Source organism: Macaca fascicularis, chromosome 11, assembly GCF_037993035.2.
Source record: "Macaca fascicularis isolate 582-1 chromosome 11, T2T-MFA8v1.1".
NCBI classification, from domain to species: Eukaryota; Metazoa; Chordata; class Mammalia; order Primates; family Cercopithecidae; genus Macaca; species Macaca fascicularis.
The window spans coordinates 125,185,298-125,210,000 of NC_088385.1; the positions used below are offsets into that span (position 1 = coordinate 125,185,298).

Consider the following 24,703-nt stretch of genomic DNA (forward strand, 5'->3'; position numbering starts at 1 on the left):
TCTAAATGAACTTGACTTTAACCTAGGAAGTCACTCCTCTGGACTCAGTTGTGCTTTGGGTTTACCTTTATCACAGTACTCATCACATTTACTTGTCTGCCTCTGCATAAGGCTGTGGGCTTTTTGAAGGCAGAGTAAATGTCGTTTGAAAAATCTCAGTCTCCCTAGCACCTGGCATAGTGCTTGATACTTAGTAGGCATTCAGTAAATGTTTGCTGAATAAACAAACACAAGAATATAGCTCTGAGGAGATTTTGAGAAAATGACATTTTCTTTTGGATTATTTAACAGAATTCAAATTTGTATTTCATAAAAACCTGCCACTCTGTACTCTAAGAAAGTCGTAAAATAGTGACACACACATAAGCACACCTTTACACAGCGGGGTGTGTGGGGATGTATCTAAAAATGGCTTTTATCCGCTGATGAGAAACCTTTTTATAGACTCCCACACTTTTTACGCTGTGGAGAAGGGATCAGCAGACCCACCACTCTCCTTTGTTTTGTTCATTTCAAAATTATTAAATAATTGCCGAAGCAGGTGTAGCTATCAAAAGCTGGGGCTGGAGGAAGGGGAGGAGAAGATGAAAAAGCGTATTTTAACTTGGAAGGATAGTTGGAGAGAAAAGATGACTAGCAAAAGGCTGAGGAGAAAGAAAGAGAAGTAACAGCTCTGTTTAAGAAACATTACCTTCATCTGTTAATTTACTTCTACTTTGCCAAACATGAGTTGAAGAGTCAAAGAACCCGCCCCTCTATTCAGCAAAAATAATAGGTAAGGCCACTGAAGCAAGTGAAAATAAACCAGAACATCCTATTCCCTCAAGGACATTTCTTTCTTTTTTTTAATCCCGCAAAGATGGTGAAAGCCATTCTTCTTTTAAAAGAGAGGAGCGGGAAAGAACTAACATTGGCAATAGGAAGGGTCAAATAAAGCTTTAGGAGTCAGGGTAGAATGGCCTTTTTTCCCCCACAACCAGACGGAGTCTTGCTCTGTCGCCCAGGCTGAAGTGCACTGGCATCATCTTGGCTCACTGCAACCTCCGTCCTCTCCGGGTTTAAGCAGTTCTCCTGCCTTAGACTCCGGAGTAGCTGAGATTACAGGTGCGCGCCACCACGCCTAGCTAATTTTTGTATTTTTAGCAGAGACAGGTTTTCACTATATTGGCCAGGCTCGTCTTGAACTCCTGAACTCTTGATCTACCTGCCTTGGCCTCCCAAAGTGCTGAGATTAAAGGTGTGAGCCACCGTGCCTGGCCAGTAGAATGACTTTTTAAAACAATAGTTTTTGGAACACTTATATTTTATAGAATGAAGTGTTGCCCCATTAAAAAAAAAAAAAAAAAGGAAAAGAAAAGAAAAAAATGTTCTCTATGTTCTCTAAATAATCCCTAGAAAGGGACCCTTATGACTGGAGTTCAATAAGCATACCTAAAATAACACTGATTCAAGAACAATGCTTTTAATATATTAAAGTCTTATGATCTATACTAATAGAAGGCAGCAACAGGCAAAGGGAATTAATTTTATACTTTAGTAAAATAAAAATACACCTTTTGATTAACAAATTTAAAAGACAGACTTTGTTGCTTAGGATAATATTAAAATATTATTTGCTATGGCTCTACACACAATGATTTTAAGGAGTAGGATGGAGGCTCAGAAGCAGGTTAGATGACAACAAGGAAACAATCTGGATTAAAAATTCGTACCAGAGTCACTTGTGAATAATCAAGAATTGAGATGTGGAGTTGTGTCCTAGGCCAACTTTTTCAATTTAGTTCACAGAACATTTATTGAGCATTTGCTATGTAACAGACACTGTGCTACATGGTAGGTGAGAAAAAAGGTTCCTGAAGAACTACTAGTCTAGAGATGTGGCGATGTTCTTGTTATTGAAAAAAGTAGTATGGCAACACTAGCCAGGGGGAAAAATAAGTACCTGAAGTTTACTTTGTCAGAATATGCTTTTAGCCTTATCAAATCATTCTTGCTCAAAAAGAAGTTTGGATTGGGCTGGGCGCGGTGGCGCACGCCTGTAATCCCAGCACTTTGAGAGGCAGAGGCGGATCACGAGGTCAGGAGATAGAGACCATCCTGGCTAACATGGTAAAACCCCGTCTCTACTAAAAATACAAAAAATTAGCTGGGCGTGGTGGCGGGCGCCTATAGTCCCAGCTACTCAGGAAGCTGAGGCAGGACAATGATGTGAACCCGGGAGGCGGAGCTTGCAGTGAGCCCAGATCACCCCACTGCACTCCAGCCTGGGCAACAGAGCAACAGAGCAAGGCTCTGTCTCAAAAAAAAAAAAAAAAAAGATTGGATTAGAATCCCCTCAGGGCCCGGGAAAGACCAGAGCAGAGGCAAGGACTGGAGAGTAAGTAACCTGGCATTCTGATGTCAAAGGAAAATTTTCATTGTCCCACTTTACATTTTGGGGGCTTGATCTGTGGTAGAACCGTCCTGCTAAAATCAGGGCATCTTTATTCTGGATGCAGGGCAGTTAACTGCAAGTCATGCTCTCACTAGTTACTCATGGATTTCATTTTATTTATTTTTTTAAGGTTCTTCTTTGAAAAAGCAAATTTACTTCCTATTTAAAATGGTAATCTGCTTCAGATCTGTTTTGACTATTTGATTAGTCAAATTAATTTGACTAATTCAAGATATGTCTGCTTGTGAGTCGAGATTGTGCCACTGCACTCCAGCCTGGGCAACAGAGTGAGACTCTGTCTCAAAAAATTAAAAAAAGAAAAGAAAAGATACGTCTGCTTGATTATAACAATCAAGGGACAAAAGATTCCTTCTCCTATATTCATATATATTGGCATTCATTAAGCACATTCTTATTGTGTTGGGTATTCATTTAACTTTCATTTAACTTTTTCAAACTGTAAAGATAGTAAGATTATTTAACCCTTTTGATCCATTATGTTCAATGAACCGGTAGAGTATGATATTTAATATTTGGTAATTAATTTATTCCCTGCCTTTTTTTTGGTTTTGTTGGTCTATTCATTCATTCCACAGTTATTTACTGAGTGTCTATGCTGTGCCAGGCACTATTCTAGGTATTGGGTTTGTTAATTGTCCAAAGTAAAATAAAACTAACAGAGGCAGATATAACTATAAATTAATTTCCTCATTCCTAAGTTTAATACACAAAATTTTCTATTGAGAATTAAAAATCCTATTTATGTTCCCAAGTGAAAAAGTGTTAGGAATTTGAGTAAACCACCCATTATAAACTTTATGAATAATTTTTATTTCTATTGTTTTTATTTTATTTTATTTTTTTTTGAGACAGAGTCTCGCTCTGTCACCCAGGCTGGAGTGCAGTGGCCGGATTTCAGCTCACTGCAAGCTCCGCCTCTATTGTTTTTAAAGATAACATTTTAAAGCTCAGGTATAAGAACTCAATAGAGTTCATGAAAAGATACCATATGTTTTCATAAATATTCTATTTTTTGAGCTCTCTTACATTTTAAAGGTAACTCATCCAAAGTTTTATTTGCAAATGTGTTTTGATTTTCTTCCATCATATTTCCTCTACATATTTCATAATAAAATAGAAAGATATAACTTAAATTTTTTCTGACCTACGTATTTTTTGTGGATCAAATACAATTATCTTCTACTTCAGAATATAAATTTTATCTGTTCTTCTTAAGTCATCATATCAGGGAGAGAGAAGTATTGAAACACTCATACTATCAGAAGGTAGGTCTATGGCAGCATGCCAAAAATAAAATTAAAATCCCATGAGTTCCAGACCAGGGTTTTCTTTCTTGTTGATTATGCCAGTGGTGTCTTTCTTCTAATTCTGGTTGCCTATCTGAGAAATCCTGGAGCAAAAAGATCCAACTGAATTCCTCTTTTTTGCTCCCTATACTCATAGAGCCCCAGGGGTAATAGAAAGGAAAGTGCCAGACCTGTCAGCACTCATGATCACTTCCTCCGAAAAGACAGCCCAGCAAAACCTTCTTTTTCACTCTTCAAATACATGATCACTTGCCCATGTTGAAAGCACACCAGCTGGTAACGCAATCTCTTGGTAGATTTCTGCATCTGTCTGCTATCTTTGCTTTCCTCAAATTGTTTCCATACAGTCCCGATAATCTGCGTCCTTTGCTGTCTCTCTGGTCCTGATGCACTGTCCACATAGCACACCGGCCATAGCTTCTATGGCCTTCCCCTTTTCCTTGAACATATAAAGTTCTCTCTGTCTCAGTGCTCTTGTGCTTGTTGCTTTCTCACTCATTCCCATCTCTTGCACCAGCTGGCTAGCTTCTATTTGTTTTTGAAATTTCTGCTTAAATGTCACCTCATCAGGTAGGCTTTCCTTACTGTCTGCTGGAGTAAGTCCTCCTCTTACCTGAAGCAAGTATCTTTTCTTTTCTTTTCTTTTTTTTTTTTTTGAGACGGAGTCTCGCTCTGTTGCCCAGGCTGGAGTGCAATGGAACGATCTCAGCTCACTGCAACCTCCGCCTCCTGGGTTCAAGCAATTCTCCTGCTTCAGCCTCTCAAGTAGCTGGGATTACAGGCACACGCCACCATACTCGGCTATTTTTTGTATTTTTAGTAGAGACAGGGTTTTGCCATGTTGGCCAAGCTGGTCTTGAACTCCTGACCTCAAGTGATCCACCCTCCTAGGCCTACCAAAAGGCTGGAGTTACAGGCAGGAGCCACCATGCCCGGCTACAAGTTTCAGAATTACATATTCTGAATGTATATGTTATGTGTGTGTTTACTTGCTTAATCTCCCCTGCAGAAAATAAGCTCCATGCAGGCACAATGTCTGTTTCATTTCCTCTGGATCTGCAGGGTCTACCATATTTCCTGGCACATAGTAGAGGTTCCCTCCCTTTATTTGTTGAACAAATGAATAAGTTAATTGGTTCCAGAAAATCAACATGTGTCTTCCATTATTCATGACTGGGCATCAATATATTTTTTCCTACCTTTCCTTTTTTACTTTTTCTCCTAAGAAAAAACCACAGCTAGGCGCGATGGCTCACGCCTGTAATCCCAGCACTTTGGGAGGCTGAGGCGGGTGGATCACGAGGTCAGGAGTTCGAGACCAGCCTGACCAACATGGTGAAACCCCGTCTCTACTAAAAATACAAAAATTAGCTGGGACTGGTGGCACGTGCCTATAATCCCAGCTACTCGGGAGGCTGAGGCAGGAGAATCACTTGAATGTGGGAGGCGGAGGTTGCAGTGAGCCGAGATCATGCCATTGCACTCCAGCCTGGGCAACAGAGCAAGACTCCATCTCAAAAAAAAAAAAAAAAGTACAGCCAACAGAAGTGAAAACAATTCTTAAACATGCTGTCTCACTGCAGTTAGAATGTGATCACTGGCACTCATTAAAACAAGTGCATACATTCCTTACATATACTTAATAAAAAAGATTATAAGGGATTCTCTTCTATAATTCCATATTATGGACTCTTTATCTAAGGTCTCTCAAAATATCTTTGAAGAATTCCTACAAAGAATTATATTTTTCATAAAGTATTTCAACTTATGAATCCTCATAGCCTTGTATGAAATGAGAATTTTTAATTGGAAAAGAACACAAAAATAAAAAACAGAATAATTCACTCACAAGTCAGAATTTAAGGTTGGGTATGGTGGTGAATGCCTGTAACCCCAGGCATGGGAAGCCAAGGTGGAAGAACTGCTTGAGGCCAGGAGTTCGAGACCAGCCTGGGCAACATAGTGAGACCCCCATCTCTACAAAAAATTTAAAAAATTAGCCAAGTGTGGTGGCACACACCAGTAGTCCTAATTAGTTGAGAGGCTGAGTGGGGAGGATGGCTTGAGCCAGGAGTTTGAGGTTATAATGCACTATGATCATGCCACTGCACTCCAGCCTGGGTGACAGAACAAGACCCTATCATGATGCTTTTGTCATTGTGCATCATGATAAAAAATAAAAATTATTTAAGCTGGTAGAGAGCTAGCCTTAGAAGAACTATAAACAATCAATCCAATAAATGGTAGAAAATAGTAGAAACTGACTCTAAAACAAATGGTATGTTGGGAATAAAGATTAAGAAACACATTTTTTTGTTTTTGAGATGGAATTTCGCTTGTCACCCAGGCTGGAGTGTAATGGCGTGATCTTGGCTCACTGCAACCTCCGCCTCTTAGGTTCAAGTGATTCTCCTGCCTCAGCCTCCCGAGTAGCTGGGATTACAGGCGTGTGCCACCATGTCTGGCTAAGTTTTTGTATTTTTAGTAGAGACGGGGTTTTGCCATGTTGGCCAGGCTGGTCTCGAACTCCTGACCTCAGGTGATCGGCCTGCTTCGGTCTCCCAAAGGGCTGGGATTACAGGCATGAGCCACCGCGCCCAGCTAAGAAACATACTTTTGAAAGAGCATACTTCTAAAAGGGCACAACCAACAGGTTACGCTCAGGAAGACTTAAGGTCTACAGTATTAAGATTACTGGTTTAGAGAAGGACTTACCAAATTCTTCAACTTATATATTGATGATGATGGACATCAGAGTAATGAGAGAGGGAGATGAAGAAATAGGCACAGATGTAGGCTGTGTAGTCCTCTGTTACTTTTTGACTGTAAGAAAACTGTCACATGCCAGGTGTAGTCCCATACTGCATTTGCAAAAAGGTAACTGAAACATCTGGAAGCTAAGTGACTTGAACTGGATTCACTATGATTGACAAAGCCCACCTCTGTGGAGGGTATCATGAAACGTACCTTCTTGTGCACGACAGAGGAGCTGGAATTGATTGTGCTCTCATCGTCGTGCATCATGACAAGTTCAGAACTGCTCTCATCCATGACCTCCTGCATGCTATTCACACTGCTGCTCTGGCTGCCTGTGCTCACGGACATGCTTGGAATGGAATGGTTGCTGTCCAGGCTGTCCATTTCCCTGTTCAGGCTGGTTCCATGTTCACTGTCCTATAAAAATGGGGCATTGAGGTTAGAAGAGACTGAAGATAAAGAGTCAATCTATTGACTAAAGTATCAAGCACACTCAATTTTGTAGTGTCAAGTTGCTTTTCTGCCAAATCTGCAAAGATGAACTTTTTATGTACTGGCTCCACTACTCCTCCACCATTTTCAGACATCTCAAATTCGCTTCTTATACCTTCCCCAGGGGCCATTCTGGACATCTGGTCATAAGGCTCCAAATGCTGCCATCCCAGGGCTTTCCCCTGTCATAGACACTATCATATTATCGTGTTGCTACCCAGTAAGCAAAATCAAGCCAGGTTTGTAAGGGACTTTCTGGAACATCCAGGAGCTAGAGGAAGACTGCCGGCCACTGCACAGGTGAGTTCTAGGATATCTGCAAAGACAGCAGTGGTGACTTGAAAAAGTAGAGTGGAAAGAGTTTTCAGATATTTGACAAGCAATATGCTTCCTCTGCGAGTCATTATTGAGTAACTTCATATCTAAGCAGGGATATTAATTCTACTTTCCTGGACAGGTAATTAGTCTGCCTCCCTCAAGCAATTCTATCATGCTTATCTCTGTAATCTTATTAAATATATCTGTTAAATAATACTGGTATTCATCACTACTGGCCCAAAGACTACTATTTGAAAAGTGGTAAAATAATCAGAACATATAATTTATCCATCACAGTGGGATATCTTTTGATATAAGATTGAATAATATAATTAAATCCATTTAGCTACAAATAAACCTTGTTCTCAAAGAACCATACTGTACACATATAACTTTAATAAACTGTTACTTAGCCATGGCAATATAAAAAATTACTGGGTAATATAAAATGGAAGATAATACATTATATTTTTAATAGGCTTATTTTCCCAATTAAAGGGGATCATTTCTAAATACGCAATCAAGAAATTTTATAGTTCAATGCAACTTTCTGAGCTTCATTTTTAGAATTATTGATAAAATACTTTTATGTTTATTTTATTTTCTATTAAAAAGCCAAATACATTCATTCTTCATTCTTGTCTTCCTTTGTATTTCAATTTAGAGGAAGAAGAGTCCTTTCTCTTATTCAAGGCTAATTCCTCCACTAATACCCTTGTTCTTATTCTGTCTATGTTCGGAAGTCCTGCCTCTTTAACTACATCCCTTTCTTCTATCTTCTGACTCTGCCCTGGCTCCATCTCTACTGCATTTAAAGACGAAGAAGCCTGTCTTATATTTATGGACCTCTCTACATGCTGCCCACTCTTACTTTTCCTTTTTAACCCAATTTCGGAATCTTAACGTAATTACTTTTTTTGCTGTCTCTGCCTTATCAAATCCCATGAATTATACAACCCCAGTAATCTACTATTCATTCTACCTAGTCCTGTAAAACTGCTTTTACTAAGGTCATTAAGGATTCTCTAATTGAAAATTTCTATCTGTATACCGGCAAGAGTATATAATGCCAGGACCTTAAACTCAAAAGGCACGAAACTGAAATCATCCTAAACCTACTCTTTCTCCCTGGTTCATTTTCTCTGTTCTTGGTATTGACATACTCCTAGCCACCCAGGCTCAAATGCTCAGAGTCACCTTAAACTTCTCCTCATCTGTCACTGTCAATGGGAAGCCATGGATTATCAAATCTACCTCTATGATGCTTCTCAAAAGTGTTCCCTTTTCCCCATTCGCATTGACACTGCCCTTATTACCTCTTGCATGGACTATTAGCCAGGATGTTGCCCATTCAAATCCATGTTACACTCTGTTGCCAGAATAATCTTCCTAAAGCACAACACCTTTCTGAGTCTAGAATACCCTATGCCCATTTGTCAGAAACTACCCACATTATGTCCTCCAGGAAACCTTCACTAATCTCACCAGCAGACTTATTTTCTCCCCATGATGGACCCCTGCAATGGGGAACACCTCTGTAGCACTTTTCATATTTTGCCTTATATAAGTGTTATTTTATGAATGTCTCTTGTACAACCCTTCATGTCTCTTAAGGCAGACAGCATCAATTAATTTTTATCCTCAAAAGTTTTTCAGAGTGCCCAGTCTAGAACTTTTTCACATAGGGGGCATTCTAAAAGTACCTGCTAAAATAAATTAAACCTACTTCCTCATCCTCCTGTGACTCATTCAAGGGTCCATTTCGTGTCTCTTGGAAAAGTATTTTTTTCATTTTTCGGTACTGTAGGTTATCTAGCTCACGAACAGCATCTTTTGTCCTCTGTATGAGGTCAATGAGGACACGTATTGGCCGGTCTCGTCGAACAAAGTCATGCTGATTGAGGGAGGAGAAAAAAATAAATTGATAATGAAGAAACATCCTTAGGTGCAAGGTACAGATATCAAAGAAATAGAGAATCATAAAATAGTTCTATGGATATTACAGAAATAACAAAATATGATTTTCATGTCATGTGTCCTTTCATATTTTGTAAATCTCATAAAGAGATAGCTATGCTTTTTTTTCTTCTTCCTTAAGCCCCGTTTTGCGGATATGAGAATTCTTTTTAAAAATTGTACATATTGCCAGGCACGGTGGCTCATGCCTGTGATCCCTGCGCTTTGGGAGGCCGAGGCGGGTGGATCACGAGGTCAGGAGTTCAAGACCGGCCTGGCCAAGATAGTGAAACCCTGTCTCTACTAAAAATACAAAAAATTAGCCAGGTATGGTGGCACGTGTCTGTAGTCCCAGCTGCTCCGGAGCCTGAGGCAGAGAATTGCTTAAACCTGGAGGGGCGGAGCTTGCAGTGAGCCCAGATCGCGCCACTGCACTCCAGCCTGGGTGACAGAGCAAGTCTTGGTCTCAAAAAAAAAAAAAAAAAAAGTATATATTTAAAGTATATGGCAAGATGTTTTGATACACATACAAATAGTGAAATGATTTCTGCAGTTAAGCAAATTAACATATCTGTGATCTCATACAGTTACTTTTTGGTGGCGAAAGTACTGAAAATCTTTAGTCTTAGCAAATTTCCCAGATATAATACAGTATTATCAACTATAGTCCTCATGCTGTACACGGGATCTCTACGCTTGTTTATCCCACATAACTAAAACTTTGTACCGTTTGACTTTTATCTTTCCATTCCCCATCCCTTTCAACCACCTTTAATTTTGTGTTTTATTCTTTTGTTTAGTTTCCTCAAATAAGTGAGATTGTACACTATTTTTTTGTGTGTCTGGTTGATCTCACTTAGAATAATGTCTTCTGGGTTCACATGTATTGCTGCAAATGGCAGGACCACTTTCTTTTTTAAGACTATATATAAAATAAATATTATAAATAAATAAATATATAAAAAATATAATAAAATATTATTCAGTCATATATATGATTGAGTCTTAAATATCTATATCACATGCACCATAATTTCTTCTATCCTTTCATCCACTGATGAACACATAGGCTGTTTCCTTATTTTGGATATAGTGAAAAATGCTGTGATGAACATGGGGGCACAGACATTTTTATGAGGTGCTGACTTCATTTTCTTCAGGTGTATAACCAGCAGCGGGATTACTGGAACGAATAACATTCTGATTTTTGGGTTTTGGAGGAACCTCCATACCGTTTTCCATAATGGCAACCCCAATCTACATTCCCACCAACAGCATATAAGGATTCCCTTTTCTCTACACCCTTGCCACTTGTTATCGCTTATCTTTTTTGATAATAGCCTTTCTAACAGGTGTGGGGTGACAGCTCATTGTGGTTTTCATTTCCATGTCCCTAATGATTAGTGAATGTTGAGTATTTTTTCATATGAGAATTCTTGAGGTTCACTTTATCATATAAGTAATAACAAAATCACCAGAACTTTAAGAAGTAGCAGGTAGGCTTGTAACTTTTAAATCTGAAACTATATAATAAGCCAAAGCAATGCAGAGTATAGTCTATTCTTTTTTTTCTTTTGAGATGGAGTCTCACTCTGTCGCCCAGGCTAGAGTGCAGTGGTGCGATCTTGGCTCACTGCAACCTCCACCTCTTGGGTTCAAACAATTCTCCTGACTTAGCCTCCCGAGTAGCTGGGATTACAGGCATGCGCCACCATGCCTGGCTGATTTTTGTATTTTTAGTAGAGACGAGGTTTCACTATGTTGCCCAGGCTGGTCTTAAACTCCTGAGCTCAAGTGATCCACCTGCCTCAGCCTCCCAAAGTGATGGGATTACAGGCGTGAGCCACCTCACCCCACCTTGGTCTATTCTTATTATAATTTGCCTCAATCCTCACCCCCATATGCATTATCCCTTGAAAAACAGACTTGTGAATATTTTATTTTCTATTTCTGTGGTCATATAGTGTATGCTTGAAAATATGCCAGCTGTTCAATTTATCCAGAGGTCAAAATTCTGGCAACTTCATTTCCCCAATAAGAAAAAGGGTCTCTGAGGAGTGAAAACAACTGCTCTAAAGTACATAAATTATTCTTGATATAAACGTCCCTCACTTTCAATATTATTAATGATTGTTACATAATCTGGTTTCCTAGTTTCTCAGCCCATAGCAGGTTAGACAGAGAATAATAGTGGAGAAGTAGGCCTGGCGCGGTGGCTCACGCCTATCATCTAGCACTTTGGGAGGCTGAGGCGGGTGGATTACTGGAGATCAGGAGTTCAAGACCAGCCTGGCCAACATGGTGAAACCCTGTCTCTACTAAAAATACAAAATTAGCTGGGTGTGGTGGTGTGCATCTGTAATCCCAGCTACTCGGGAGGCTGAGGCAGCAGAATTGCTTGAACCTGGGAGGCAGAAGTTGCAGTGAGCTGAGATCACGCCGTTGCACTCCAGCCTGGGCAAAAAGAGTAAAACTCCACCTCAAAAAAAAAAAAAAAAAAAGAGTGGCGGAGTAAAGGATTGAGAACTGAGAAAGGTAGGGTTACCACCTGTTGTAAAAAGAAGCATCTTTTGTAAGTTCTCTGACTGCTGGAGAGTAGAGAAAGAGAGAAAAATTTTATGACTAACAGACCTATCCACCAACCAAACAAATAATAATAAAACAGGTTTGTGGGCTATTTTGCAAAAGGGCAAATGCCCCTTATATAGCCCCTTTTATGCCTCAAGAGTTCATGAAACACTGTCTCTGAGCCCTCAAGAAGTGACATTAGACTGGGTGTGGCAGCTCACATCTGTAATCCCAGCACTTTGGGAGGCCGAGGCAGGCTGATCACTTGAGGTCAGGAGTTCGAGACTAGCCTGGCCAACATGGTGAAACCCCGTCTCCACTAAAAATACAAAAAATTAGTTGGGCATTGTGATGCACGCCTGTAATCCCAGCAACTCGGGAGGCTGACGCAGGAGAATCGCTTGAATCTGGGAGGCAGAAGTTGCAGTGAGCCGAGATTGCGCCAAAACACTCCAGCCTGGGCGACAGAGTGAAAAAAAAAAAGGGGTGAAAGGAGGAAACTTTATTTTTTAAAGCAAAAAGTTCAGTTATGTGGAAAATTTACTTCTGTAAAATTATAATTTGAAGACATTGGGAAAATGAGATACAATGTAGTGGGCCTTAGCTGATGAAATGAATTTAATTTCTTTATAATTTAAACAGATAAAAAATAATAGGGCCCTCGTGAGAAAACAATCTATATGTCTTGTGGTTCTACATTCTGACTCTGTTAGAGGAATTGCAGTTTTTGCTGTTGCTTTTATAAAATACCTCTTCCTAGGCAGAGTCCTTTTTGAATAAAAACACCATTCCCAGCAGCAAGCGTAGCCTGCACATTTCAAGGATGAGAAAGAAAGCAAGAAAGTATGATCATTTTCCTCCTCCAGTGCTTACAGTTATAAAGAGCGAATCGGGTTTTAGTAAACTTAAAGCTATGACTTAACGTCACAGAATTTTCTAATGGGAATGCCTCTTAGAAAATTTTCTGTTTCAAGGCTGGGCATGGTGGCTCATGCCTGTGATCTCAGCACTTTGGGAGGCCAAGGCAGGCAGATCACCTGAGGCTAAGAGTTCAAGAGCTGCCTGGCCAACGTGGCGAAACCCCATCTCTACTAAAAACACCAAAATTAGGGACTGGGCATGGTGGCTCACAATTGTAATTCCAGCACTTGGGGAAGCTGAGGCAGGGGCATCACATGAGGTCAGGAGTCCAAGACCAGTCTGGCCAACATGGTGAAACTCCATCTCTACTAAAAATACAAAAATTAGCAGGGCGTGTTGGCACGTGCCTGTAGTCCCAGCTACTCAGGAGGCTGAGGCAGGAGAATTGCTTGAACTTGGGAGGCAGAGGCTGAAGTGAGCTGAGATCATGCCACTGCACTCCAGCCTAGGTGATAGAGACTCTGTTTCAAAATAAATAAATAAATAAATAATAAATAAAAATAAAAAATACCAAAATTATCCAGGCGTGGTGATGCCCACCTATAGTCCCAGGTACTTGGGAGGCTGAGTCACGAGAATCAATTGAGCCTGGGTGACACAGAAAGACTCTGTCTCAAAAAAAAAAAAGAGAAAAGAAAATTTTTCTTTTTCAAGTGAGGAAATTTGGGCCCTGAGAAGTTAGGTGATTTCCACAGCTAATTAGTGGAAGAGCTACAGTTGCAACTCAGGCTTTAAAACTTTTTTTCTGTAGGGGGTGTGGGTGGTGGTGGTTATTTTCTGGTGTCCTACTACCATAATTAGCTTTCTAAAATACAGGTATGATCATTCATTGCAACAGATACTACATGCCACTAATCCCCCATTCCAACCTCTTTTTTTTTTTTTTATCTGAGACAAAGTCTCACTCTATCACCCAGGCTAGAGGGCAGTGGCGCAATCTCAGTTCACTGCAACCTCCGCCTCCCAGGTTCAAGCGATTCTTGTGCCTCAGCCTCCCCAGTAGCTGGGATTACAGGTGTGCGCCACTACGCCTGGCTACTTTTTGTATTTTTAGTAGAGATGGGGTTTCACTGTGTTGGCCAGGCTGGTCTCAAACTCCTGACCTTAGGTGATCCGCCCACCTCGGCCTCCCAAAGCGCTGGTATTACAGGCATGAGCCACAGCTTTCAGCCTGAATCTCTCTCTCTCTCTCTCTCTCTTTTTTTTTTTTTTGCCTTACTTTAAACATGAGAAAGTAAAGGAACTGAACTCAAGCCTCCTTTGTGGTTACAGATTACACAGTGACTATGTTCTGGCCAGTGAGAGGTAGGCAGATGTTCTTGAGGAAGGTTTTATTTTCTAGAATAAAAAGGCAAGACACATAAGGAGAAGGTGTTTTACTCTTTGTTCTCTCTCCTTCTTCCTGCCTGGAATTAAAACTTGAGTCCTGGCAATGTAGCAGCCATTTTATGACAAAGACAATAAAAGGTACGTGCTAAGGATGGTGAAGTAGAAAGAAAGAGCTTGGGTCGATGATGACATTGTTGAGCTGCTTAGAGCTTTGGACTGCTTACTCCACTTCCTTTTCCAATGTCCTGGACTTCCTATTACATGAGATAAACTCTGACCTGTTTAAGCCTTTCACAAACAGATACACTCTACATCTTAATATCTCACTGTCCCTTAGATAAAGTGTAGCCTTTTACAACCAGGTTCCTGCTTGTATTTCTAGGTTTAAATCTAGTCATTGTTACTCCTCCTTCCTACACAATAGTACATTCCAGGGAGTTCTAAACCCGTGCATACCTTTCATACCTCTAGGCCTTTGCCTTCACATCTCTATGTTCTCTCTGCCTGCAATCCCATCTCCTCATTTTTTTTTAATTTTTATTTTTTGAGACAGAGTCTTGCTCTGTCGCCAGGCTGGAGTGCAGTGGCATGATCTCAGCTCACCGAAACCTCCACCTCCCGGATTCAAGCGATTCCCCTGCCTCAGCCTCCCAAGTAGCTGGGATTACAGGCATGCGCCACCACGCCCAGCTAATTTTTCATATTTTAGTAGAGACGAGGTTTCACCATGTTGGCCAAGATGGCCTTAATCTCCTGACCTCGTGATCTGCCCACCTCTGCCTCCAAAAGTGCTGGGATTACATACGTGAGCCACTGTACCCGGCCTCCTCATTGTTTTTAAAAGCCCACTGTTCTCCAAACCCCTACAACTGGAATGTCCTCAGACTCTTTTAAAAGGACAATTTTATTGTTCTCAAAAATACGTTTACTTTCCACATTCAAATAACACAGAAAAATGCAAAAAAAAAAAAAAAAAAAAAAAAAGAAAGAAAGAAAATCAGCCGGGCGTGGTAGCTCACGCCTGTAATCCCAGCACTTTGGGAGGCCAAGGAGGGCGGATCACCTGAGGTCAGGAGTTCGAGACCAGCCTGAACCAACATGGAGAAACCCTGTCTCTACTAAAAATACAAAATTAGCCAGGCGGGGTGGCATATGCCTGTAATCCCAGCTACTAGGGAGGGTGAGGCAGGAGAATCGCTTGAACCTGGGAGGCAGAGGTTGCAGTGAGCCAAGACTGTGCCATTGCACTCCAGCCTGGGAAACAAGACTGAAACTCCGTCTCCAAAAAAAAAAAAAAAAAAAATCACCTGAAATTCTACCATCTCGAAATAAATACATAAATATTAAGTTACAGAATATCATTTTAGACATGTCCCTCTCTTTCTCTCAGAACAATGAATAACTATAAATCATTTTACATGGGAATCTTATTATACAAGCTAATTTTAAGTATAATCGATTAAATTAAGGTATGCTTGAATTTAACAGAATTAGAAGAGATTGAAGTAAAACAATTGCGTAGGCTGGGCATGGTGGCTCATGCGTGTAATCCCAGCACTGTGGAAGGCCGAGGAGGGTGGATTATTTGAGGTCAGGAGTTTGAGACCAGCCCAGCCAACAGGGTGAAACCCTCTGTCCACTAAAAATAGAAAAACTAGCCAGACGTGGTGGCGTGTGCCTGTAATCCCAGCTGCTCAGGAGGCTGAAGCAGGAGAATCGCTTGAACCCGAGAGGCGGACGTTGCAGTGAGCCGAGATCGCACCACTGCACTCCAGCCTGTGCAATGGCATGAGACTCTGTCACACACACTCAGACACACACATACACACACACACACAAATTAAAAAATGAAACAACTGCTTAACTTTAGTTGTAATTTCTTCACTAAAAGAGTTATCTGTTCCTAAAAGACCTTCTAAAGTTAAAAAAAAATTATTAAAGGCTTTACGATATTGAAGTTACTTTAGTTCTTTTGTCCTATATATTTTAAGAAATATTATTGTTCATCTACTCCTAAAGATAAGGAAATTAGTATGCATATGTTTTTCCTGCCCTAGATTTTTCTAATTACATTATTTTTACATTGCAAATGTTTATAACATTTATATCTGTCCTTTAACCATTTCGATAATTTTACCTCAGTTGTTTATTTAAATGGATTAAGTGTGAAAGTGATGTTTTAATGTCAGGGCAAAAATGTGTGGAAAAGATGGATTATTGAAAAATATTTGGGAGTAAGTAGATAGCTTAACTGGGGGGGAAAAAAGGTAGATTTTTACCTTACACCTTGTAACAAATTTTTGCACAACTCTCCCCACCTCCTCTCCACAAAACATCAGCGTAAAGAATGTCAAAAGAGAAATAGGAAAAAAAAAATCCAAGATCTACTATAAATTAAAAAGGAAATACAAATAGCTTTTCAACATATGAGAGAGACGATCAACATCTCCCATAATGAGAAATACCAATTAAAACTATAGTGAGAAAAGTTTTCACTGATCTGACAAAGTTCAAAAAGTATTAGTCTTCATACTTTCACAGTGGGACTATAACTTAGTACAAATGCTTTGAAGGACAAATGGGCGATATCTATGTAAATTTAAAATCCACATTGATGAGCAATTCCACTTCTAGGAATTTATTTATTTATTTTTATTTTTATTTATTTTTTTGAGATGGAGTCTTGCTCTATTGCCTAGGCTGGAGTGCAGTGGCACGATCTTGGCTCACTGCAACCTCCGCCTCCTGGGTTCAAATGATTCTCCTGCCTTGGCTTCCCGAGTAGCTGGGATTACCGATGCATGCAACCATGCCTAGCTAATTTTTGTATTTTTAGTAGAGACAGGGTTTCACCATGTTGGCCAGGTTGGTCTTGAACTCCTGACCTCGTGATCTGCCCATCTTGGCCCCCCAAAGTGTGCTGGGATTACAGGCATGAGCCACCATGCCCGGCTGGAATTTATTCTTAAGATGTTCTTACACAGGTACAAAATGCCATATACATGAGGATATTAATTGCAGTACAGTTTGTAATATCAAAAGATTGGAAACATCCTAAATGGGTTGGTTAAACAAATTATGGTCCATCTGAGAATATTATGGAGCCATTAAAAAGAATGAGGTATCTTTGCATGTAGTAATACAAAACAATATCCTAAGCATACTGTAAAGTAAAAACAAAAATCAGGGTGGAACGGTTTTAATGGTTTGCTGTCATTTGTGCAAAAAATAAAAACAATATTTACTTTTATATGCATAAAATATCTCTAGAAGAAGAGGTACAAAATAGGTGCAGTGGTTGCTAGTGAGGGGGCCTGAAATGGGAGGGAGATTTCTTTTTAATGTTCTACCTTCTTTGTTATTTTTTGAGACAGAGTCTCGCTGTTGCCCAGGCTGGAGTGCAGGGGCACGATCTTGGCTCACTGCAACCTCCCAGGTTCAAGCGATTCTCCTGCCTCAGCCACCCGATTAGCTGGGACTACAGGTGTGAACCACCATGCCTGGCTAATACTTGTATTTTTAGTAGAAATGGGGTTTCTGCATGTTGGCCAGGCTGGTCTTGAACTTCTGGCCTCAGGTGATCTGCCCACTTCAGCCTCCTAAAGTGCTGGGATTATAGGTGTGAGCCATTGCACCCGGCTATTCTTCTTCTTCCTTTTTATTTTGAGACAGGGTTTCATTCCCATCACCCAGGTTGAAGTGCAATGGCAGGATCTTAGCTCACGGCAACCTCTGCCTCCCAGGCTCAAGTCATTCTCCTGCTGAGCCTTCCAAGCAGCTGGGACTACAGGCGCATGCCACTGCACCTGGCTAATTTTTGCAGAGACGGGGTTTCGTCATGTCCAGGCTGGTCTTGAATGCCTAGGTTAAAGTGATCTGCCTGCCTCAGCCTCCCAAAGTGCTGGGATTACAGGTGTGAGGCACTGTGCCCAGCTCCATGTTCTACCTTCTACTATATTTTTCCTTTTGGAAATTTGTATGACCTATTCAAAATGAAGAACATACAGCTTCTTTAGCCATGCAAAATAAATAAATACATATTTGGGAAGGGGCCTCTTTAAATTCAATATTTACCGCCAGCCCTTCTACCAGTTTCTCCAGTCCCTCATTCATTCTTCCTCCCTGCCTTCCTCCCTCTTTTTCTTCTTTTTGCTTCATCTCTATATTGGCTAGATTCTGTTATTGATCAATTTTTAAAAGGAAAGCACTGGAAGGTTGCATTGCGTAAATGTGTGGGGTTTGAAGATGTCAGCTGCCTTTATAATTTAAGAACACCTTGGCTGGCTCACAATTCTTGGCTTTTATTTTATTTCCCTTAGAACTCTGCAAACATTTTTCTATTGTTTTCTGGCTTTGACTGTTCCTGAAGAGGTAGGTCTGGAGCCAGCTGGTTTATCCACCCCAAAATAAACTTTTTCAGTCTGTTTGTATGAATCTTTCTTTATTCTTGGAGTTCAGGGACTTCACCAGGACATGATTTATTGATCAACGAAGATCAGTTTCATGGTCCCCACTCTTCAGGGATCCGCTTAAATGTCACCTGCTTGAATGGCCTTCTCTTTACCTAAAACAGCAGCACCTGTCAATCTTGATGCTTGTCTAATTTATTTTTCTGCACAGCACTTACCATCAACTGGCACTATAACATATATTTATTTCTTTTCTTTTTTCTTTTTATTTTTTTTGAGACCTAGTGCCGCTCTGTTGCCCAGGCTGGAGTGCAGTGACACGATCTTGGCTCACTGTAACCTCTGTCTTCCAGTTTCAAGCGATTCTCCTGCCTCAGCCTCCTGAGTAGCTGGGATTATAGGCACCTGCCACCACGCCCAGCTAAGTTTTGTATTTTTAGTAGAGATGCGTTTCACCATGTTGGCCAGGCTGGTCTCGAATTGGTGACCTCGTGATCCTCCCACCTCGGCCTCCCAAAGCGCTGGGATTATGGGCGTGAGCCACCATGCCCAGCCTACTTATTTCTTACTCCTTCTTGTAAATTTCTTTTTTTTTTTTTTTTGAGACGGGGTCTTGCTCTGTCGCCCAGGCTGCAGTGCAGTGGCACAATCTCGGCTCACTGCAAGCTCTGCCTCCTGGGTTCACGCCATTCTCCTGCCTCAGCCTCCCAAATAGCTGGGACTACAGGCGCCTGCCAACACGTCCGGCTAATTTTTTGTATTTTTAGTAGAGACGGGGTTTCACCGTGTTAGTCAGGATGGTCTCGATCTCCTGACCTCGTGATCCGCCCGCCTCAGCCTCCCAAAGTGCTGAGATTACAGGCATGAGCCACCGTGCCTGGCCCTTTCTTGTAAGTTTCATAAGGGCAGGCACTATGTTTTTATTGTGTACTACTGTATTCTCTGTGCTTAGAATAGTACTTGACACCCAGCAGACAATCAGTAAATATTTGATGAATAGTTGGCTCATTTGATTTGATGGAATCAAATCAAAGAAAGATCAAAACATTTATTTCCAGAAAAGTTTTCTTCAAGGATATCTTTAAATATCTTCTGCTCCATGTGTTTTGTTTTCTTTTTCAGGAATAATAGGTTGGCATATATTAGATCTCCTGTGTCTTCCAAATGTATCGTTTTCTTTATACTCATCTTTATAACTTTTATTTTTTGCACTTAATTCTATTTTATTTCCTTAAGCCTATTCACCATTGAAAACATCCTAAATGGGTTGGTTTACTACACATTTGTTGCTTATAATATGATTTTTTAAATTGTTATGTTTTTCTCTTCCATTTTTTTCTTTTTTCTTTTTTTTTTTTTTTTTGAGACGGAGTCTTGCTCTGTAGCCCGGGCTGGAGTGCAGTGGCCGGATCTCAGCTCACTGCAAGCTCCGCCTCCCGGGTTTACGCCATTCTCCTGCCTCAGCCTCCGGAGTAGCTGGGACTACAGGCGCCCGCCACCTCACCCGGCTAGTTTTTTGTATTTTTAGTAGAGACGGGGTTTCACGGTGTTAGCCAGGATGGTCTCGATCTCCTGACCTCGTGATCCGCCCGTCTCGGCCTCCCAAAGTGCTGGGATTACAGGCTTGAGCCACCGCGCCCGGCCCCATTTTTTTCTTTACCTCTACCCATTTGCTTTTTATATCCTTTTGTTGTCTGTAATCCTTAACTTTAACATAGCCCAAATTTATTCACCTTTGTCTTTTTTTTTTTTTAAAAGAGATGGTATTTTCACTCTCTTGCCCAGGTTGGAGTGCAGTGGCACAATCACAACTCATTATAACCTCAAAATCCTCCTGGGCTCACGTGATCCTCCTGCCGTAGCCTCCTGAGATGCTGGAGTTATAGGCATGAGTCACCAAACCCAGCTCCACATTTTTTTCCCTTTTATAGTAGTAATTTTTATGTCTTGGTTTTTTGTTTGTTTGTTTTTAAGATCTTTGTGTACTTCAAGGTAATAAAGATATTATTGTGTGTTTCTGGTGTTTCGTTCTGGTTGCTATTTTCCCCTAAAGAAACATGGAAATGTTGCTACATAGTTCATGTTTAAAACATGTAAGGGCTCCACAACAAAGGAGAACAAGATCAAGCCCTTTGTCCTGTTGCTTCTCTTACCACACTCCTATGGCCTACTGCTCACAAGAAGAAAAAACTTACTTGTCACCTAGCCAAGGTGTTCTTCAATTATAAAGGCAGACATTTTAAAGCTTTACAAATTGAGACAATACAACTCTTCTGAGTTTTTCTTAAAAACGAACAAACAAAACTGCTACACAATAAAAGTCAGCCATTCTAGAGATGGAAGAAACAGAAAGGGTTGAAAAACATACATGCAAAAAAAGGATTAAAGAAATCTGGACTATTGTGTGCCAAATAAAACATTCCTATTGTAAAAGATTTCCACATACTACACTGATATTGATGCAACACACTGCCTATGTATAAAGTCCACAGTAAAATATTACATGAAAAGAGATGCTTGGTGACAGTTAAATCAAATAAATGTGGTTAACGTGATACCCTTATCACTAACATGTCATAATACTATGTAAATGTCTACTCTATATAGTTATCATATACCTTCACTGCCTGAGGATTTGGCAACAAGCTAACTGAAAATCCCAGAGTTGGTGTTTGAACCACCGGCCAGCTCTGTCCTGAGACCACGGGATTAATATTTATGCAGACGTTAGGCCCAGGAACATCGCAACGATGACTAGAGCAAGGAGGAGAAATATTATTTGTTATAAGGTAAAATAGGAACAAGGAGGGAGGGGAAAAAATGGAAAAGACAGGGGAAAAACTATCCACAGGGAATACATAGCACATACGTTGCAATAATCTTGCTATTTCTATGCCTAGCTACTTATCTCTGGATAAATGACAAGGCAGCACGTTCTAAACCACTTTGTCATGATGGGCTGCCACAGCAATGATTTATTATATTCCACTATAACATGACTTTAAATCCCCCTCCTCAAATATAAATTTGAAAAATTACCCTTAATAGTTCCGCTGATGTTGGCCTTTCCTGAGGTATTTTCTGCAAGCAGTAATCAACAAATCTCCTAAAGGAGTCTGTCCTGTGTGTGCAAATACACAAAAGAAAATAAACTCAGGGTCTGTAGAGCACAGATTACTTAAAACAATTTCATTCAAGAGAAAATTTTGCATTTAAGGAGATTTTAAAAAATAAATGCTTTAGAATATCAGGAGAACTGGAGCATTTTCAAGTTATGATATCTAAAATTAATTCTTTTGGATAATGAGTAAGGACAAGTTTCAAGTCAGTCAACATACAAATACATCTTAGTATACAAGGAAGGTCAAATCATAATATATATCAGAAAACAAAAATACTACATTTATATAAAATAGTTTTATGTACATTTTTCTCTCCAAAGACAACAATTCTTATAGTCTCAACTCTATATTCTTAATTACCAATTGCTAATTCCTCTATCACCCACCATCTATAACAAAGTAGTAAAATTTGAAGCATGAGTGATGCAGAACCTAGGAGTAGGCTTCCTGAATAAAAACACTTCCAATCTTAAAAGTTTCATTTTATCCACTCTTCTTTAATATTGCCCCTTTTAAAATAACTCTTGTGGCCCAAATAGTTATAAAAATATCATACTTTTCAGCAAGGCACAATGTATCTGAACAGATAATGCATGTTCTGTCTCAACACATTTAAGTGTACATGTAGTTTAAAAAAACAAAAGACAACTGGAGAAATAATGACATCATAGAGGACCCCTTATCTCTGCTGAGAAGTGATATCAGCTGAGATGATCAATACAAGACCATCACGGCCTGGGACAGTAGACTTGTTAGGAGGGTAGCAGGGCATGTTCCCTGCAGGATTTCGGTTACTAGACACACTAAGAACACAGTGCAAGCCATGATGAAGGCAAAAATAAGTAAATCTATGCGAGTGTTCATGTGTAGACAGTTGATGCTTGTGAGGCATCAGTGTCACCTATAACAACACACAGTGAAGGAAAGAAATGCTTTCTAGGTCAGATATTTAAAATGTAAGGTAATAAAAATGCCAAATACATATGGTGATTTTCTTAGAGATTTAAAATGATAGCAGAGTCTTACCATTCATTAGACTGTAACGTTGGGGAGTCATTCTGAGCAATGTGATATAAGGCACTCATTGCATTCATGTTGAAAAGGGGGGGCTTCCGTTCCGCTGGAAGAGGAAAGAAACACGATAAAGTAGTTCTTGAAGGAAATCCGGCAGACAGAGAAATAAGAAATGATAAGCAAAGCTTTGCTGCTAAATCAATAGCTCATTACTGTCATCATGCCACATAATCCACTTATTTTAATCTCTAAGGTTGGCCCAAGATAGCCATTCAGAAGCTGCTGGACATGAAATGTACATTGGCAAAGCTCCTAACAGAACCCATTTCAAAAGAGTGAAAGAAAAGTTTCTTTTTTTTTTTTTCCACATATCTTGAAAAAATTGGCTTTTGCATATTTTCCCACAATAGGTGTGAAGATTTTTGTATGTGCGTTTTAGCTCAAAAATATGTATTCTCTCCTTGAAGTCTGGGTATTTGGTAAAAAAGAAAAAGAAAAAATTCATATTCACTTAAAAAATTCAGAAAGTAAAGAAACATTGAATAAGGAAAAAAGATTACTATAAAATGCAACTTTTTTTTTTTTTTTTTTTGAGACGGAGTCTGGCTCTGTCGCCCAGGCTGGAGTGCAGTGGCCGGATCTCAGCTCACTGCAAGCTCTGCCTCCCGGGTTTATGCCACTCTCCTGCCTCAGCTTCCCAAGTAGCTGGGACTACAGGCGCCCGCCACCGCGCCCGGCTAATTTTTTGTATTTTTAGTAGAGGTGGGGTTTCACTGTGTTAGCCAGGATGGTCTCGATCTCCTGACTTCGTGATCCGCCCGTCTCGGCCTCCCAAAGTGCTGGGATTATAGGCTTGAGCCACCGCGCACGGCCTAATTTTTGTATTTTTAGTAGAGACGGGGTTTCACCATATTAGTCAGGCTGGTCTCGAATTCCTGACCTCGTGATCCACCTGCCTTGGCCCCCCAAAGTCCTGGGATTACAGGCGTAAGCCACTGTGCCCAGCCCCAAAATGAAACATCTTAAACATCACAAACAGAGTGGCTGGGTGAGGCAGGCAGATCACGAGGTCAGGAGATTGAGACTATCCTGGCTAACACAGTGAAACCCCATCTCTACAAAAAATAAACAAATAAAAATAAAAAAAAATTAGCTGGGCGTGGTGGCAGGTGCCTGTAGTCCCAGCTACTCGGGAGGCTGAGGCAGGAGAATGAAGTGAACCCGGGAGGAGGAGCTTGCAGTGAGCCAAGATCACACCACTGCGTTCCAGCCTGGGCGACAGAGCGAGACTCCGTCTCAGAAAATAAATAAATAAATAAATAAAATTACTAACAGAGCAGGGGAGATAAGCCAATTCTATTCAGTAAATACTGTTTGACTTCTCATTCAGGCCAAATAATTGCTAAGGGTGACGGTAGAGAGAGAAATGGAAAGCAGGAAGAAGAGTATAAATTATAAATAAAGTCTGGTCCATCCCACTCTAAAGAGAAATTCAGTGAGTCAGGCATTTATTTTTTAATTATTTCCTTTTTGAGATGAGGACTTGCTCTGTTGCCCAGGCTGGAGTGTAGTGGCACAATCATGGCTCACTATAGGATTGACCTTCCAGGCTCATGAGATCTTCAACCTCTTGAGTAGCTGAGACTACATGTGTGTGCCACCACGCTGGGCTAATTTAAACAATTTTTTTTTTTTTTTTTGGTATAGCAGTTGGGCGCATTGAATCACACCTGTAATCCCAATACTTTGGGAGGCCGAGGCGGGCAGATCACCTGAGGCCAGGAGTTCGAGACCAGCCTGGGCAATATAGTGAAACTTGTCTCTACTAAAAATACAAAATTAACCAGGCATGTTGGCACAAGCCTGTAATCCCAGCTACTTGGGAGGTTGACGCAGGAAAATCGCTTAAACCCAGGAGGTGGAGGTTGCAGTGGGCTGAGATCGCACCCCTGCACTCCAGCCTGGGCAACAGAGTGAGACCCCGCCTTAAACCAGACTGGTATTGAACTCCTGGGCTCAAGCTATCCTCCTGCCTCAGCCTTCCGCAGTGCTGGG

The 24,703-nt window shown here is 40.5% G+C and overlaps 1 protein-coding gene across 6 annotated transcripts in view; it reads right to left on the reverse strand.

Annotated features, from left to right (window-relative positions):
• TAOK3 (TAO kinase 3) overlaps nt 1–24,703 on the reverse strand; it is a 232,875-nt gene that overhangs the window by 46,674 nt on the left and 161,498 nt on the right. For all 6 annotated transcript variants that reach the window (XM_005572369.4, XM_005572368.5, XM_015431618.4 and 3 more), the window contains exons 10-13: nt 22,661–22,754; nt 21,552–21,633; nt 9,056–9,223; nt 6,730–6,936 (exon numbers count right to left, since the gene is read on the reverse strand). In XM_005572369.4, the coding sequence (XP_005572426.2) occupies nt 6,730–6,936; nt 9,056–9,223; nt 21,552–21,633; nt 22,661–22,754 (551 nt within the window). The remainder of the gene's footprint in view (nt 1–6,729; nt 6,937–9,055; nt 9,224–21,551; nt 21,634–22,660; nt 22,755–24,703) is intronic.